Source organism: Canis aureus, chromosome 23 (genome assembly GCF_053574225.1).
Source record: "Canis aureus isolate CA01 chromosome 23, VMU_Caureus_v.1.0, whole genome shotgun sequence".
Classification (NCBI taxonomy): Eukaryota; Metazoa; Chordata; class Mammalia; order Carnivora; family Canidae; genus Canis; species Canis aureus.
In genome coordinates, this window is record NC_135633.1 from 10,676,230 (window position 1) to 10,689,314 (window position 13,085).

The 13,085-nt window shown below is 40.4% G+C and overlaps 1 protein-coding gene across 1 annotated transcript in view; it reads right to left on the reverse strand.

Moving 5' to 3' along the window:
- Nucleotides 1–13,085, reverse strand: part of OTOG (otogelin) — a 90,021-nt gene that overhangs the window by 14,539 nt on the left and 62,397 nt on the right. Inside the window, exons 40-42 of the mRNA XM_077866102.1 lie at nt 4,357–4,540; nt 1,274–1,494; nt 925–1,063 (exon numbers count right to left, since the gene is read on the reverse strand). Coding sequence (XP_077722228.1) covers nt 925–1,063; nt 1,274–1,494; nt 4,357–4,540 — 544 coding nt within the window. The remainder of the gene's footprint in view (nt 1–924; nt 1,064–1,273; nt 1,495–4,356; nt 4,541–13,085) is intronic.

Below are 13,085 nucleotides of genomic sequence, written 5' to 3' on the forward strand. Positions count from 1 at the left end.
GAATTACTGACCTATCGAAACAAATTTTTCACAAAACAATATTTAATCATTCTGCAGTACAAGTACAGTACACACTAGCATTTCCTATTCTATTGCATTTTTTTTAATTTTTTATTTATTTATGATAGTCACACAGAGAGAGAAGGAGAGAGGCAGAGACACAGGCAGAGGGAGAAGCAGGCTCCATGCACCGGGAGCCCGACATGGGATTCGATCCTGTGTCTCCAGGATCGTGCCCTGGGCCAAAGGCAGGCGCCAAACCACTGTGCCACCCAGGGATCCCTCTATTGCATATTTTAAATGTGGTGTTAATCCCCAAAGTTGATTTCATACCCATAGTTTGAAGAACACTACTCTAATGACTGTTTTTTCGTCTTTCAACTGTCATATTCTGGGCATAGTCTTCCTGTGAGCTGCTTCCAGCCTATCTGGATATGTCTACATTTATAAATCAAACTACTCTAGTCCACCCTTTGCAAACCTAAGGGGGTGGGGAAAGGGTGGATTTCACCTCTATTCTCAGGGAGGTGCTGAAAGAAGAGAAAGAGGACCAAGAATTAAGAGAAAGGAACTAACACTTCCTGGATGGGAACCATGTGGGGGGCCTACGTGAGGCACTCTGCACACATTACCTCATATCACCTTCAAAACGACCCTAGAGGGAGCTAGTATTACTGTCCTCATTTTACAGATGAGGCAAGGGGATTCAGATAAATTAGATAATAAACAGATAATATTCATTTGACATATTAATATAAATGATAAAAATAAATTTAATTTATTCATTGGCTTATGGATTTGTTTATAAAATATTTCTCAAATTATTTGTATCAACGAACAAATGAATGGTTAACGGGGTGAGAGCAACAGAAGCAATGGAGGACACCCCCATCCTCCCCACTCCCCCTCAGGCCCCTGACTCACGGCAGTAGTCAGAGCGCCGCCACTCGATGCACACGTGGAACTTGTGGCACATGGCCACGTACACCGTCAGAGCCACGCAGGGCTGCTGCACGTACTTGGTGTCCCGGATCCACAGCTCACAGAACGACTCTGGGGGCACCTGGGCATGTGTATCAGACAGTACCCCTTACCCTGATTCCCCACATCCCAGGGCCCAGTTTCTCCCAGCCCTGCCCAGGGGCAACAATGAGCTTCTGAAGACTTCTAATCTGGTCCCAAGTTCAACACCTCTGGGGAGCTGCCCTCTGCAGGTTGGTGCTGCTGTTCCCAGCCTAGGAGGCTCCCCCATGCTGGACCCAGTTGTACATACAAAGCGGTGGCAGGCGCTGAAGGTGCGGTTGGATACCATGCGGAGGCAGGGCGAGCAGTCAGCTGTGGCACAGCTGTCCGGGCGGAAGCGGGTCTGGCCCACTGAGGTCAGGGAGCTGGGCACCTGCCAGCTGTCCAGAAAGGGAGCAGGGTCCTGGGCCTCACCCACCACAGAACCATCCTTCAGGGTGAGGTCATTGGCTGCATCCCCATCACAGATACCTGGAAAGGGGCAGATGATCCCAATAGCCATAATGATCGCCACCATACCCAGGTCCCCAGGTGTTATTTTGCATATTTCTTACAACAGTTCTTTGAGGCTGGTATTACATTATCCTCGTTTTATAGTTGAGAGAAATTAAGCCCAGAGAAGCTAAGAAGCCCCGCTGTGTACGAAGACGTCATCATTCTTCAGAGACACACAGCAACGTATTTAGGGATAGAGGGATACAAGGTCTCAAACATACTTTAAAATTGCTCAGAAAAATGCACATATAGGGACCCCTGGGTGGCTCAGTGGTTGAGTGTCTGCCTTTGGCTCAGGTCGTGATCCCGGGGTCCTGGAGTCGAGTTTTGCACCGGGCTCCCTGTTGGGAGCCTGCTTCTTCCTCTGCCTATGTCTCTGCCTCTCTCTGTGTGTCTCTCATGAATAAATAAATAAAATCTTTAAAAAAATGCATATAGGGGATCCCTGGGTGGCTCAGCGGTTTATAGCCTGCCTTTGGCCCAGGGAATGATCCTGGAGACCCAGGATCGAGTCCCACGTCAGGTTCCCTGCATGGAGCCTGCTTCTCCCTCTGCCTGTGTCTTTGCCTCTCTCTCTCTTGTGAATAAATAAAAATCTTTTTTAAAATGCATATATATACATATATATAAAATGCATAACAGAAAAGTGCATATATATAAATCACATGTGTATATATGTATACATACACAACAGAAAAGTGCATGTATATAAATCATGTGTATGTATGTCTACCTACGTGTGTGTTTTATACATACCGAGGTAGGAAAAGCAAATGGGGCAAAATATGAACACTTGGTAAATCTGAGTAAAAAAGTACATGGGGGGATCCCTGGGTGGCGCAGTGGTTTGGTGCCTGCCTTTGGCCCAGGGCGCGATCCTGGAGACCCGGGATCGAATCCCACGTCGGGCTCCCGGTGCATGGAGCCTGCTTCTCCCTCTGCCTGTGACTCTGCCTCTCTCTCTCTCTCTCTGTGTGACTATCATAAATAAATAAAAATTTTAAAAAAAAGTACATGGGAGTTCTTTATACTATTTTGACATTATGTGAAAATTAAAAGTTACTCTCCAAAAATCTGCTTTAGCAGAGATTGCTAGCTAAATGTAACACCTGTTTCCTCTTCTTCCCAGGCAGTTGGCTAGCCTGTTTTTCCAGGCTCTCCTAGGGCTGGGGGAGTGAAGGCAAGGGCCATCACTACCAGGCCCGGTCCATAAACGCTTCTTGATTCTTTTTCCTGCAGTGGAGTTGGAAGCTTGTGTTGAGGATGGCAGAGCCATGAGATGGAAGGAGTCTCCACATGGGAATTTACGGGTGCCAGAAATAAACCTCCGTCGTGTTGCAAGGCACTGAAATGGGGTGGGGCTGAAGTTTCTCTGTCACAGCTTCTAAAATGACTTTAACTTCCAGCTTCATCTCTCATGCTCTAGGCTCCAAATACACACTTCCCTGCCCTTGACCTTCTTATGCTGCTCCCTCTGCCTAAAACGCTTTGTCAGAAGTCCTTCCTTCCACAGCCCCTCAGATGCCCCCCTCCATGACCTTCCCAGTTCTGGAGGACGGGTTTTGGTTTGCAGGGTTGTCTTGCTCTGAGTGCAAAGGTTCATTTTTCTTTAGACTCATTTTTTTACTCTCTCAGTAGTCCCCCTAGTTGCCCAGTAGGGTGCCAGGGACTCTAAGTGCTAGTTTAGATAAAATAGAGATAAATTAGCTGACTTCTGCTCTGACACCTCTAGCCACCAGTTTCATGAATATAAAGCATGATCTACTACAAAACCTTCAGATTTTATTGATGGTCCCAGTGGTTGCGTTTTTGGTCTTGGCCTTGAGTCACCGAAGGGTGCCACAAGGTATCCTCGGAAGAATATTACTGCTGAGCACAGCATTCCTTGCCAGGCATAAACAGTAGAAGGAAGAAATGGTGAGAAGAAGATGGTAGAGTAGTGGCAGTGCTGGGTGTGTGTGTGCATGCATGTGTGTGTGTGTATAAAGAGAGATTTTTCTAACAGTAAGTCAGTACAAATAGTTTCATAAAACAGATTTTTGCCTGTTTTGCCGACTATCTGTCCTGTGATGGTAAGTAAATGAAAGAATGAGCAGGGAGCAGACTTACACGTGTCAGTTCACGTGTAGAGGGCATTCTGCATACAGGAGTATGAGTGTCAATGACCAAAATGGTGCAGGTTTATGGAGGAAGGGCATGTGAGGGTGTGAGTGTGTGTGTTCCTATGTCTTCCATCATCATCATGATGTCCGTCTGTCATGGTTGCTCTGTGGGGGAGCAGCAGTCCACACTCAGACTCCCCTTGTACCCTTTCCTTATCCAAAGACATTCAGTCCCTTAGGGCATGCTCTGCAGTCATGCTGTGGTCTGAAGAGCTCTAGTTCTATGTGTTGTGGCAGTTCTGCTGTGTGAGCTTAGGCAAGCCACTTAACCTCTCTGAGCCCACTTTCTTCTGTAGTTCAATGGTCATCTCTTAGGGTTGTTGTGTGGATGACCTGCAATAAGTGAGATCAGAGTGTGGAAGTGTTTTGTGAAGTGCCCAGGCATATGCAGACAGGAAGGATTATCTGGTATTAGGAAACTATCAGGGAAGCTGACAGACAATCCCAGTTAAAGTGACAACTGGCGGAGGCCAGAGTCCTGCGCCATCTCCCTGCTGGCAGCTTCAGCCCCAGAACATACAACATTAAGTCTCTCTGCCCTGGCAGCTCTGCTGGTGCCACCTCTGGCCTGGCCCTCTGTTCCACCTTTCCCTGGCTTCACACAGGGGAGCCTGTGTCTGGGGGCCGACGTGGGCCCAAAAAGCATCCCCTCTTCCCCAGCTGGGTCCCACCTCACCGCACAGGCCACGGCCCTGGGCCTCGCTGGTTTTGCTGGCCTCCAGGATCATGAGTCCTGAGCTGTGGAGCCACTGGATCTGGGTGTGTGATGGTGTCCGGATCACGTACATGTGGCCTGTGTCCTCAATTCTGAATCCATGTCTGCTCACAGGAGGCCAGACAGGCTGTGAGTCCACAGTCACCTTGTGGGGGGAGGGTATTCAATGTGAGCACAGCTTGTCTGTCCATCTGTCTGTCCGTCCATTCATCCATCCATCCATTTATCCAACAAACAGTATCAAGCTATGTGACAGGCTCTGTTTCAGATACATATGACTGAGACACTGTTCAAGGTGGCATCAAAGAATTCTGAAACCATGTTTATGAGCACAAAATGATGAAACATAAAATACAACAGTGAGAGGCAGGCTATATCCCTGTGCCCAAGCAAACACACACTTTGAGACCTCCTAATCACTCTCTTCTTTCCTGATTCTGCCCAGATCATTTCTTCTGGGAGATTTTTCCTATATCCTCCAGCCTCTGGCATGGGCACCCCTTCTCTGGGACCTCCTCATCTCTCTGCTGACCATTAGGGTGGAATCTGTTTGTCCCCTCATTGAGGCACCAGATGGACTCTGAATTTCTTAAGGGCAGAGACTCTTACTGATCCACCTTTGAATCCCCAGCACCTGCCTTAGGGCCTGACATAAATTGGGGTCTCAATCAATGTTTGTTAAATATGCAATACACCCTAACTCTCTCAAACTCTTTAAATTCAAAGCTACAACCTCTGCTACATATTGACAAGGTTAAATTTATATGCACTATGGATTATTAGTTTTACTTTGTAGAAGTGGGAGATGAAAAGACTAGAATCTTAAAATATTTATAATGACTTTATACCTCCCTCTCCTACAAGAATCACTGTTTTATTAATTGCTTTGTAAATTATCCAGGACAGGAACCTCTGTGTTGGAAAACTTTGACCTTGGGAAATCCCTGGTCTTTCAGCCTGAGCCTTCCTAGCTGTGCAGAGAGGGGCTGGGGCTTCATGAACCTGGAATCATCTCTTAGCTCTGGGAATGAACACTCCTCTGAAACCCAGGGTTCTTCATCTGTGTTCACAGAACCCTATGTTCAAATAATGACAAAGGACAAATATTCAAAACTAAAGAGTAGGGCTTTAGCTTCTGACCAAGATGGAGTAATAAGGACTGGATATTCCCTCTTGCCTTAAACAATCAAAAAACCTAACAAATTGGGCAGCCCCGGTGGCCCAGCAGTTTAGTGCCTGCCTTTGGCCCAGGGCGTGATCCTAGAGTCCCAGGATCGAGTCCCACGTCTGACTCCCTGCATGGAGCCTGCTTCTCCCTCTGCCTGTGTCTCTGCCTCTCTCTCTCTCTCTCTCTGCCTCTCATGAAAAAATAAATAAAATATTTTTTAAAACCTGACAAGTTACATGAAACAATAGTTTTCAGACATTGAACAGTTGGCAGCATAAGAGAATGATCCCTGAGAAAGGGGAAACAAATGAGGAGAGCCTTATGATTACCCAGTTATTGCTTAGAGGAAGTCTCTAGGCCATGGTGTAGAAAGGAAGAAGGAACCCAGGCAGAGCCCGGTGGGCTCTCTGAGTTTATGAACAAGAGTTGGGAGTTCATGGAGGTCATGATAGCTGGAGTTTGCAGAGCAAGATGCTGAAGGGAAGAGAGCTGGGGAGAGAAAAAAAAAGAGGGAGGGAGAGAGAGAGAGAGAGAGAGAGAATGCACATGCTCAGAAGTTCTGTAGACAATCCCTCTCTCATCCTATCCTGACCCTGTGTATGAATACTGACCAGTGTATGCAGGTGGGAAAGCTACTTGAGTCCAGGAAAACAATCACCTAAAAGGAACAGACAGGGGAGATCCCTGGGGGGGCTCAGCAGTTGAGCACCTGCCTTTGGCCCAGGGCATGATCCTGGAGACCTGGGATCGAGTCCCACATCGGGCTCCCTGCAGGGAGCCTGCTTCTCCCTCTGCCTGTGTCTCCGACTCTCTCATGAATAAATAAAATCTTAAAAAATAAATAAATAAATAAATAAATAAATAAATAAATAAATAAATAAATAAATAAAAGAACAGACAAATTCCTAGGACTTATGCCTGGCTGGGAATAGTTAGAAACACCACCAGTTATAGTGCAAATACATAGGGCATAGGGTAGGGTATGAGAAGGCTACTGCTTCAGTAGTGAGGAATCACTACTTAGAAGAAAAAATATAGAATAAAATCACTTAGGATAAAACTACATGGGCTCCACTCAACAAAGCAAGCCTCAGATGGATTGAATTGCTTCCAAGTAGTATAACTAGTACAAAACTGAAAAAGAAAAGGATATTCAGTATCCAACAAGGCAAAACCCAATGTCTGCAATCCAAAAAAAATTGTCAGTAACCCAAAGCAGCAGGAAAGTACAGCCCATAATGAAGTGGGAAAAATCAGTTAGAATTGACCCAGAAATAAAAAATATGATAAAATTAATAGTCAGGGGTATAAAAAGCAATCATTGAAACTATATTCAATATTTTCAAACAGTAATGGAAAACAAAATTTTTAGGGCAAGATGTGGAAGATACCAACAGACCCAAATCAAACTTCTAGAGATGAAAAAGTACAATTAATATCTGAGATGAAAACTATACTGAATGGGATTAATAGATGATGATTACACACCATAGATGAAAATATGAATGAACTTAAAAATAGGGCAATAGAGGCTATCTAAAATGGAACACAGAAAGAAAAAAAAGACCAAAAAAAGATGAATAAAGCATAAGTGATCTGTGGGACAACTTTAACTGGCCTAATATATGTGTAATTAGAGTCTCTGAAAGAGAAATGAATTACCAAGCATGTCTTAACCAAACTGCTTAAAAACAATGATAGAAGGAAAATTGTAAAAACAGTAAAAAAAAAAAAAAAAAGTAGGGAAACAAAGATCAGAATGATAGATGATATCGTTGTGGAAATAAACAAAGTGAAAGACAGTAGAAATTTATAGCAGCACTATACACAATAGTCAACAGGTGGAAATGGCCCAAATGGCCAGCAATAAATGCACAGATAAACAACTGTTGTGTGTGTATATACACACACACACACACACACAATGGAATATTATTCAGCCATAAAAAAAAATGAAAAAAAACCTGGTAGATGCTATAACATGGATGAACCTCAGAAACATGCTAAATGAAAGAAGCCAGACATAAAATTCACATATTGCAGACTCCATTTATATGAGATATCTAGAAATAAGCAAATCTATAGACAGAATGCATATCTGTAGTTGTCAGGGCTAGGGAGATTAATGATTAATTTTATGTTAGGTCAATTTTATCTCAATTTAAAAAGAAAAGATAGTGGAGCAAAATCTTTAAAGTGATGAAAGAAAAATTAACATATAATTCTAAACTCAGTTAAAATATCTTTAAAAATGAAGGTGACATAAAAACTTTTTCAGGGGCACCTGTGTTGGTCAGTCCACTAAGTATCCAACTTTCATTTTTGGTTCAGGTCATGATCTCAGGGTTGTGGGATCAAGCCACCACATGAGGCTTGGCACTCAGTGCAGAGTCTGCTTGAAATTCTTTTCCTCTCCCGCTCCCCCACCCTGCTCCTCTCTCTCTCACTCTTTCTCTCTCTCAAATAAATACATAAATAAAATCTTAAAAAAAACTTTTGCAGATACCAGCAGATTTGCACTATAAGAATGTTAATGGAAGTCCTTCAGACAGAAGAAAGTGATATCCAGATGGAAATCCAGATCTACACAAAGAAATAAAGGACACCAGGAATGATAAAGATGTGGATAATATAAACTTTTCTTAAAAAAAAAATAAATAAATAAATAAACTTTTCTTATTTTAAAAACCATGTTAGAAGATAATTGACTGCTTAAGGAAAAACCATAATGATGTATTGTGGAGTTTATAACAAATGTAGAGTAAAATGTACAGATAATAATCCAACAGAGAAGATAAAATGCAATCATTAAAAATAACCCAGAATAAGGCAGAAAAAGAGGAAAGGGAGCAGAATGAAAAGCAGATGGGACAAATAGAAAACAAATGCCAACATTATGTTATATACAAATCTAATCATATTGATGACCAAATTAAGTGTAAATGGTCCAAACATCTCCCAATTAAAAGGCAGAGATTGGCAGATTGGATAAGAGAAAAGGAAGAGCCAACTATTCCTTCCCTACAAAACCCTGCTTTAAGTAAAAAGACACAAATAGGTTAAAAGAAAAGGGATGGAAAAAGATTTCTCTTAGATATATTCATTGGGTATACATGCTGTCACTAATCAAAATAAAACTGGAATCACTATTATAGATGAATCAGACAAAGCAGAATTCAGAACAAAGACTTTTACCAGGATAAAAACGCCATTTCACACTGATAAAGGAGTTAATTCAACAAGAGGGCATAACAATCCTAAATGTTATACATCAAATAACAATTTCAAAAATCTGAAAAAAAAAAACGATAAAACTCCAAGGAAAAATGGACAAATCAGCAATTATACTCAGAAATTCCAAAAACTTCTCTCTCAATGATTGATAGAACAAGTAGGAAATGAATATGGATTTAGAAGGCATGAACAACACTCTCAGTGAACTTGACCTGACATTCACAGAACACTCCACTCAACATGAGAATACACATGTATAAGATAGAGTATATTCTGACACATAAAAGAAGTCTCACTAAATATAAAAGGATCAATGTTAGATAAAATATGTTCTCTGAACACAGTGAAATTAAGTTAGAAATCAGTAACAGAAAGACAGCTGGAAAAATCACAAAATATTTGGAGACTAAAGAAAAACACTTGTAAATAACTCATGGGTCAAATAAAAATCCAAAGGAAAATTTTAAACTATTTTAAACTTAATGAAACTGAAAACACAGTGTATCAAGTTTTTAAGATGCTGCTAAATCAGTGTCTAAAGATAAAATAATAGCACTAGATGCTTATATTAGATAAAGCAGAAAGGTCTCAAATCAGTGAACTAAGCTATCACCTTAATAAACTAGAAGGAGAGTAAATTCAACCCAAAGGAATCAGAAGCAATAAAATAACAAAGATAAGGGGAAAAATTGATAAAATAGAAAACAGAAAAAAACAATAAAAACATTCTTTAAGGAAAAAAACATTTGACAAACCTCTAGGCAGACTGGTCAGGAAAAAGAAAAGACACAAATTACTAATATTAGGAATGAGATAGAGTACATGGATACAGATCCTACAGACATTAAAAGGATAGCAAGAGTATATGATGAGTTTAATGGGTCACCGGGGTGGCTCAATTGGTTAAGCATCCAGCTCTTGATTTTAGCTCAGGTTGTGATCTCAGGGTCCTGGAATTGAGCCTCTTATTGAGCCCGGCATAGGGCTCCGGGCTCAGCAGGGAGTCTACTTGAAGGTTTCTCTCTCTTTCTCTCTGTCCTTTCTCCACCTCTCTCTCAAATAAATAAATCTTTAAAAAATGATCTCTAAATAGAACTACTATTCTTCATAAGCTATTTATTTTTTAAAAATTTGAAAATCTTTCCCTTTTTAAGTAAACCCAAAACTGTAATTTTGGGTGAAAAGTCTAAAGAAAAAGAACAATATGATTATTCTAGTAGATGCAGAAAAAAGTTCTGACAAAATTAACATCTTTCATAGTAATAAAAACTCTCAGCAAATTACAAATAGAAGAAACTTTCATCACCTGATAAAGGATATCTATAAAAACTTCCTGCTTTATAGTGAAAGACTGGATGCCCTCTCCCTAAGATCAGATACAAGACAAGGATATTGGCGCTCACTCCCTCAACTTCATATTAGAGGCCCTAACCAGTGCAGTAGGTAAGAACAATAAATAAAATGAATACTCATTGGAAAGGAAGAAGCAAAGCTGTCTCTATTTAGGAAAGATATAAACAACTATGCAGAAAAACTGGAAGAATTTACAAGAACTAATAAGTGAGTTTAGCAAGTTGTAAGATAAGAGGTCAATATGCAAAACTCATGTGTACACACAATCAGCTGAATGAAAAACCTAATGGCATTTTTTTTTAAAAATGCAAAAAAAATTGTATTTGTATATATTAGCAATATGAGATCAGAAAATGAAATAAAAAGAAAAGAATCATTTACAATAGGATCAGAAATATGAAATTTTTAGAGATAAATCTAACAAAACGTGTAAGATCTTACAATGAAAACTACAAAACACCAATGAAAAAAAAATCAAAGAAGATTTAAATAAAAAGATATATTGTGTTCATGGCTTAGAAAGCTCACTAATGTTCACGTTGTAATTCTCCCCCTAAATAATTATATATTTAATGTAATTCCAATCAAAATCCCAGCAAGGTTTTCTATAGAAATCAATAAGCTTATTTTAAATTTATATGGAAATATAAAAGAATTAAAATTGCCAACATAATTTTGAAAAGGAAGTTAGAAGACTCATACAACCTGATTTTAATGAAATTTTAATAAAAAGTAACAGTTATCAAGATCCTATGGCACTGGTGAAAAGACAGATATTAAAAGTCCAGAAGTAAACCCAAGCATTAATGGTCAGCTGATTTTTGACAAAAGTGCAAAGACGAGTCAATTGAGGCAGGATAGTCTTTTTTAACAAATGATGCCAGAACATCCATATGCAAAAGAAAAAAGAATCTTGACCCATATATCATACTATTTATAAAAATTAACTTAAAGTACAATATACACTTAAAAGTAATACCTGAAACTATTAAACTGCTAGAAGAAAATGTAAGAGAAAATCTTTGAGACCTTGCATCAGGCAAAGGTCTATTAGATAGAATACCAAAATCATGATCCAAAAAAGAAAGAACTGGGATCCCTGGGTGGCACAGAGGTTTGGCGCCTGCCTTTGGCCCAGGGCGTGATCCTGGAGACCCGGGATCGAATCCCACATCGGGCTCCCTGCATGGAGCCTGCTTCTCCCTCTGCCTGTGTCTCTGCCTCTCTCTCTCTCTCTGTGTGACTATCATGAATAAATAAATAAAATCTTTAAAAAAAAAAAGAAAAGAAAAAAGAAAGAACTGATATTTGGACTCTACCAAAATTAAAAACTTCTGCCCTTTGAAAGACACTTGTAGGTGATTGAAAAAACATGTCACAGACTGGGAGATAATAATTTTTTTAAAAGATTTTATTTATTCATGAGAGACAGAGGGGGGGGGGGGCCGGGCAGAGACACAGGCAGAAGGAGAAGCAGGCTCCATGCAGGGAGCCTGATGTAGACTTGATCCCGGGACTCCAGGATCACACCCTGGGCCGAAGGTGGCGCTAAACCGATGAGCTACCCAGGCAAGGGAGATAATACTTATATCTGATAAGGACCTGTATCCAAAACATACAAAAAATTCTCAAACTCAATAAAACACATTATAATCTTTAAAATGTGCAAAAGATTTGAACAGACATGTCATCAAAGAGGGTATACCATGGAAAACAAACCCAGGAAAATATGTTCAATATTATCAGCAATTAGGGAGGTGCAAATTAAAACCACGGTAAGATCTTATTACATATCTGTTAGAATGACTTAAAACTCAACACCAAAACAAACAAACAAACAAACAAACAAACAAACAAACAAAAACTAAAAAATGGGCAGAGGATCTGAATGTTTTTCCCAAGGAGACATACAGGTGGCCAACAGACACATGAAAAGGTACTCAAAATCACTAGTCATCAGGAAAATGCAAGTGAAAACCACGAGAGAACCTGACACCAGTCAGAATGGCTAGAATAAAAAAAAGCAAGAAATAATAAGTATTCGTGAAGATGTGGAAAAAAAAAACTGTTGTGAACTGCTGGGAATATAAATTGGTGCAGCCACTGTGGGACACAGTATAGAAGTTTCTTTAGAAATTAAAAATAGAAATACTATATGATCTAGTAATTCCACTAGTGGGTATTCACCCAAAGAAAACAAAAACACTAATTCAAAGGGATATAGGCACCCCTATGTTTATAGCAGCATTGGTTATAATAGCCAAGATATGGAAACAACCCAAGTGTCCATCCATAGATGAATGGATAAAAAAGAGATACATCTTTTGTACACACACACACACACACACACACAAATATTACTTGACCATAAAAAAGAATGAGCTTTTGCCATTTGTGGCAACATGGATGGGCCCTAGAAGGTATTGTGCTTTGTGAAAGAAGTCAAACAGAGAAAGGCAAGTGGCCCATGATTTCACTTACATGTGGAATCTAAAAAAAAAAACAAAACGAATGAAGGAAGGAATGGAGGAAGGAAGGAAAGAAGGAAAGAAGAAAAGAGCCAACCAACCGACCAAAAACCAGACTTAACTACAGAGAACAAACTGGTGGTTGCCAGAGGGGAGAAAGGGATGGGGAAATGATGAAATAGATAAAGGGAATTAAGGGGGGATCCCTGGGTGGCGCAGCGGTTTGGCACCTGCCTTTGACCTAGGGCGCGATCCTGGAGACCTGGGATCGAATCCCACATCGGGCTCCTGATGCATGGAGCCTGCTTCTCCCTCTGCCTGTGTCTCTGCTCTCTCTCTCTTTCTCTGTGTGACTATCATAAAATAAATAAAAATTTTTAAAAAAGGGAATTAAGGGGTTCAAACTCCAAGTTATAAAATAAATAAGTCATGAAAATGAAAAGTGCAGCAGGAAAACAATCAATAAG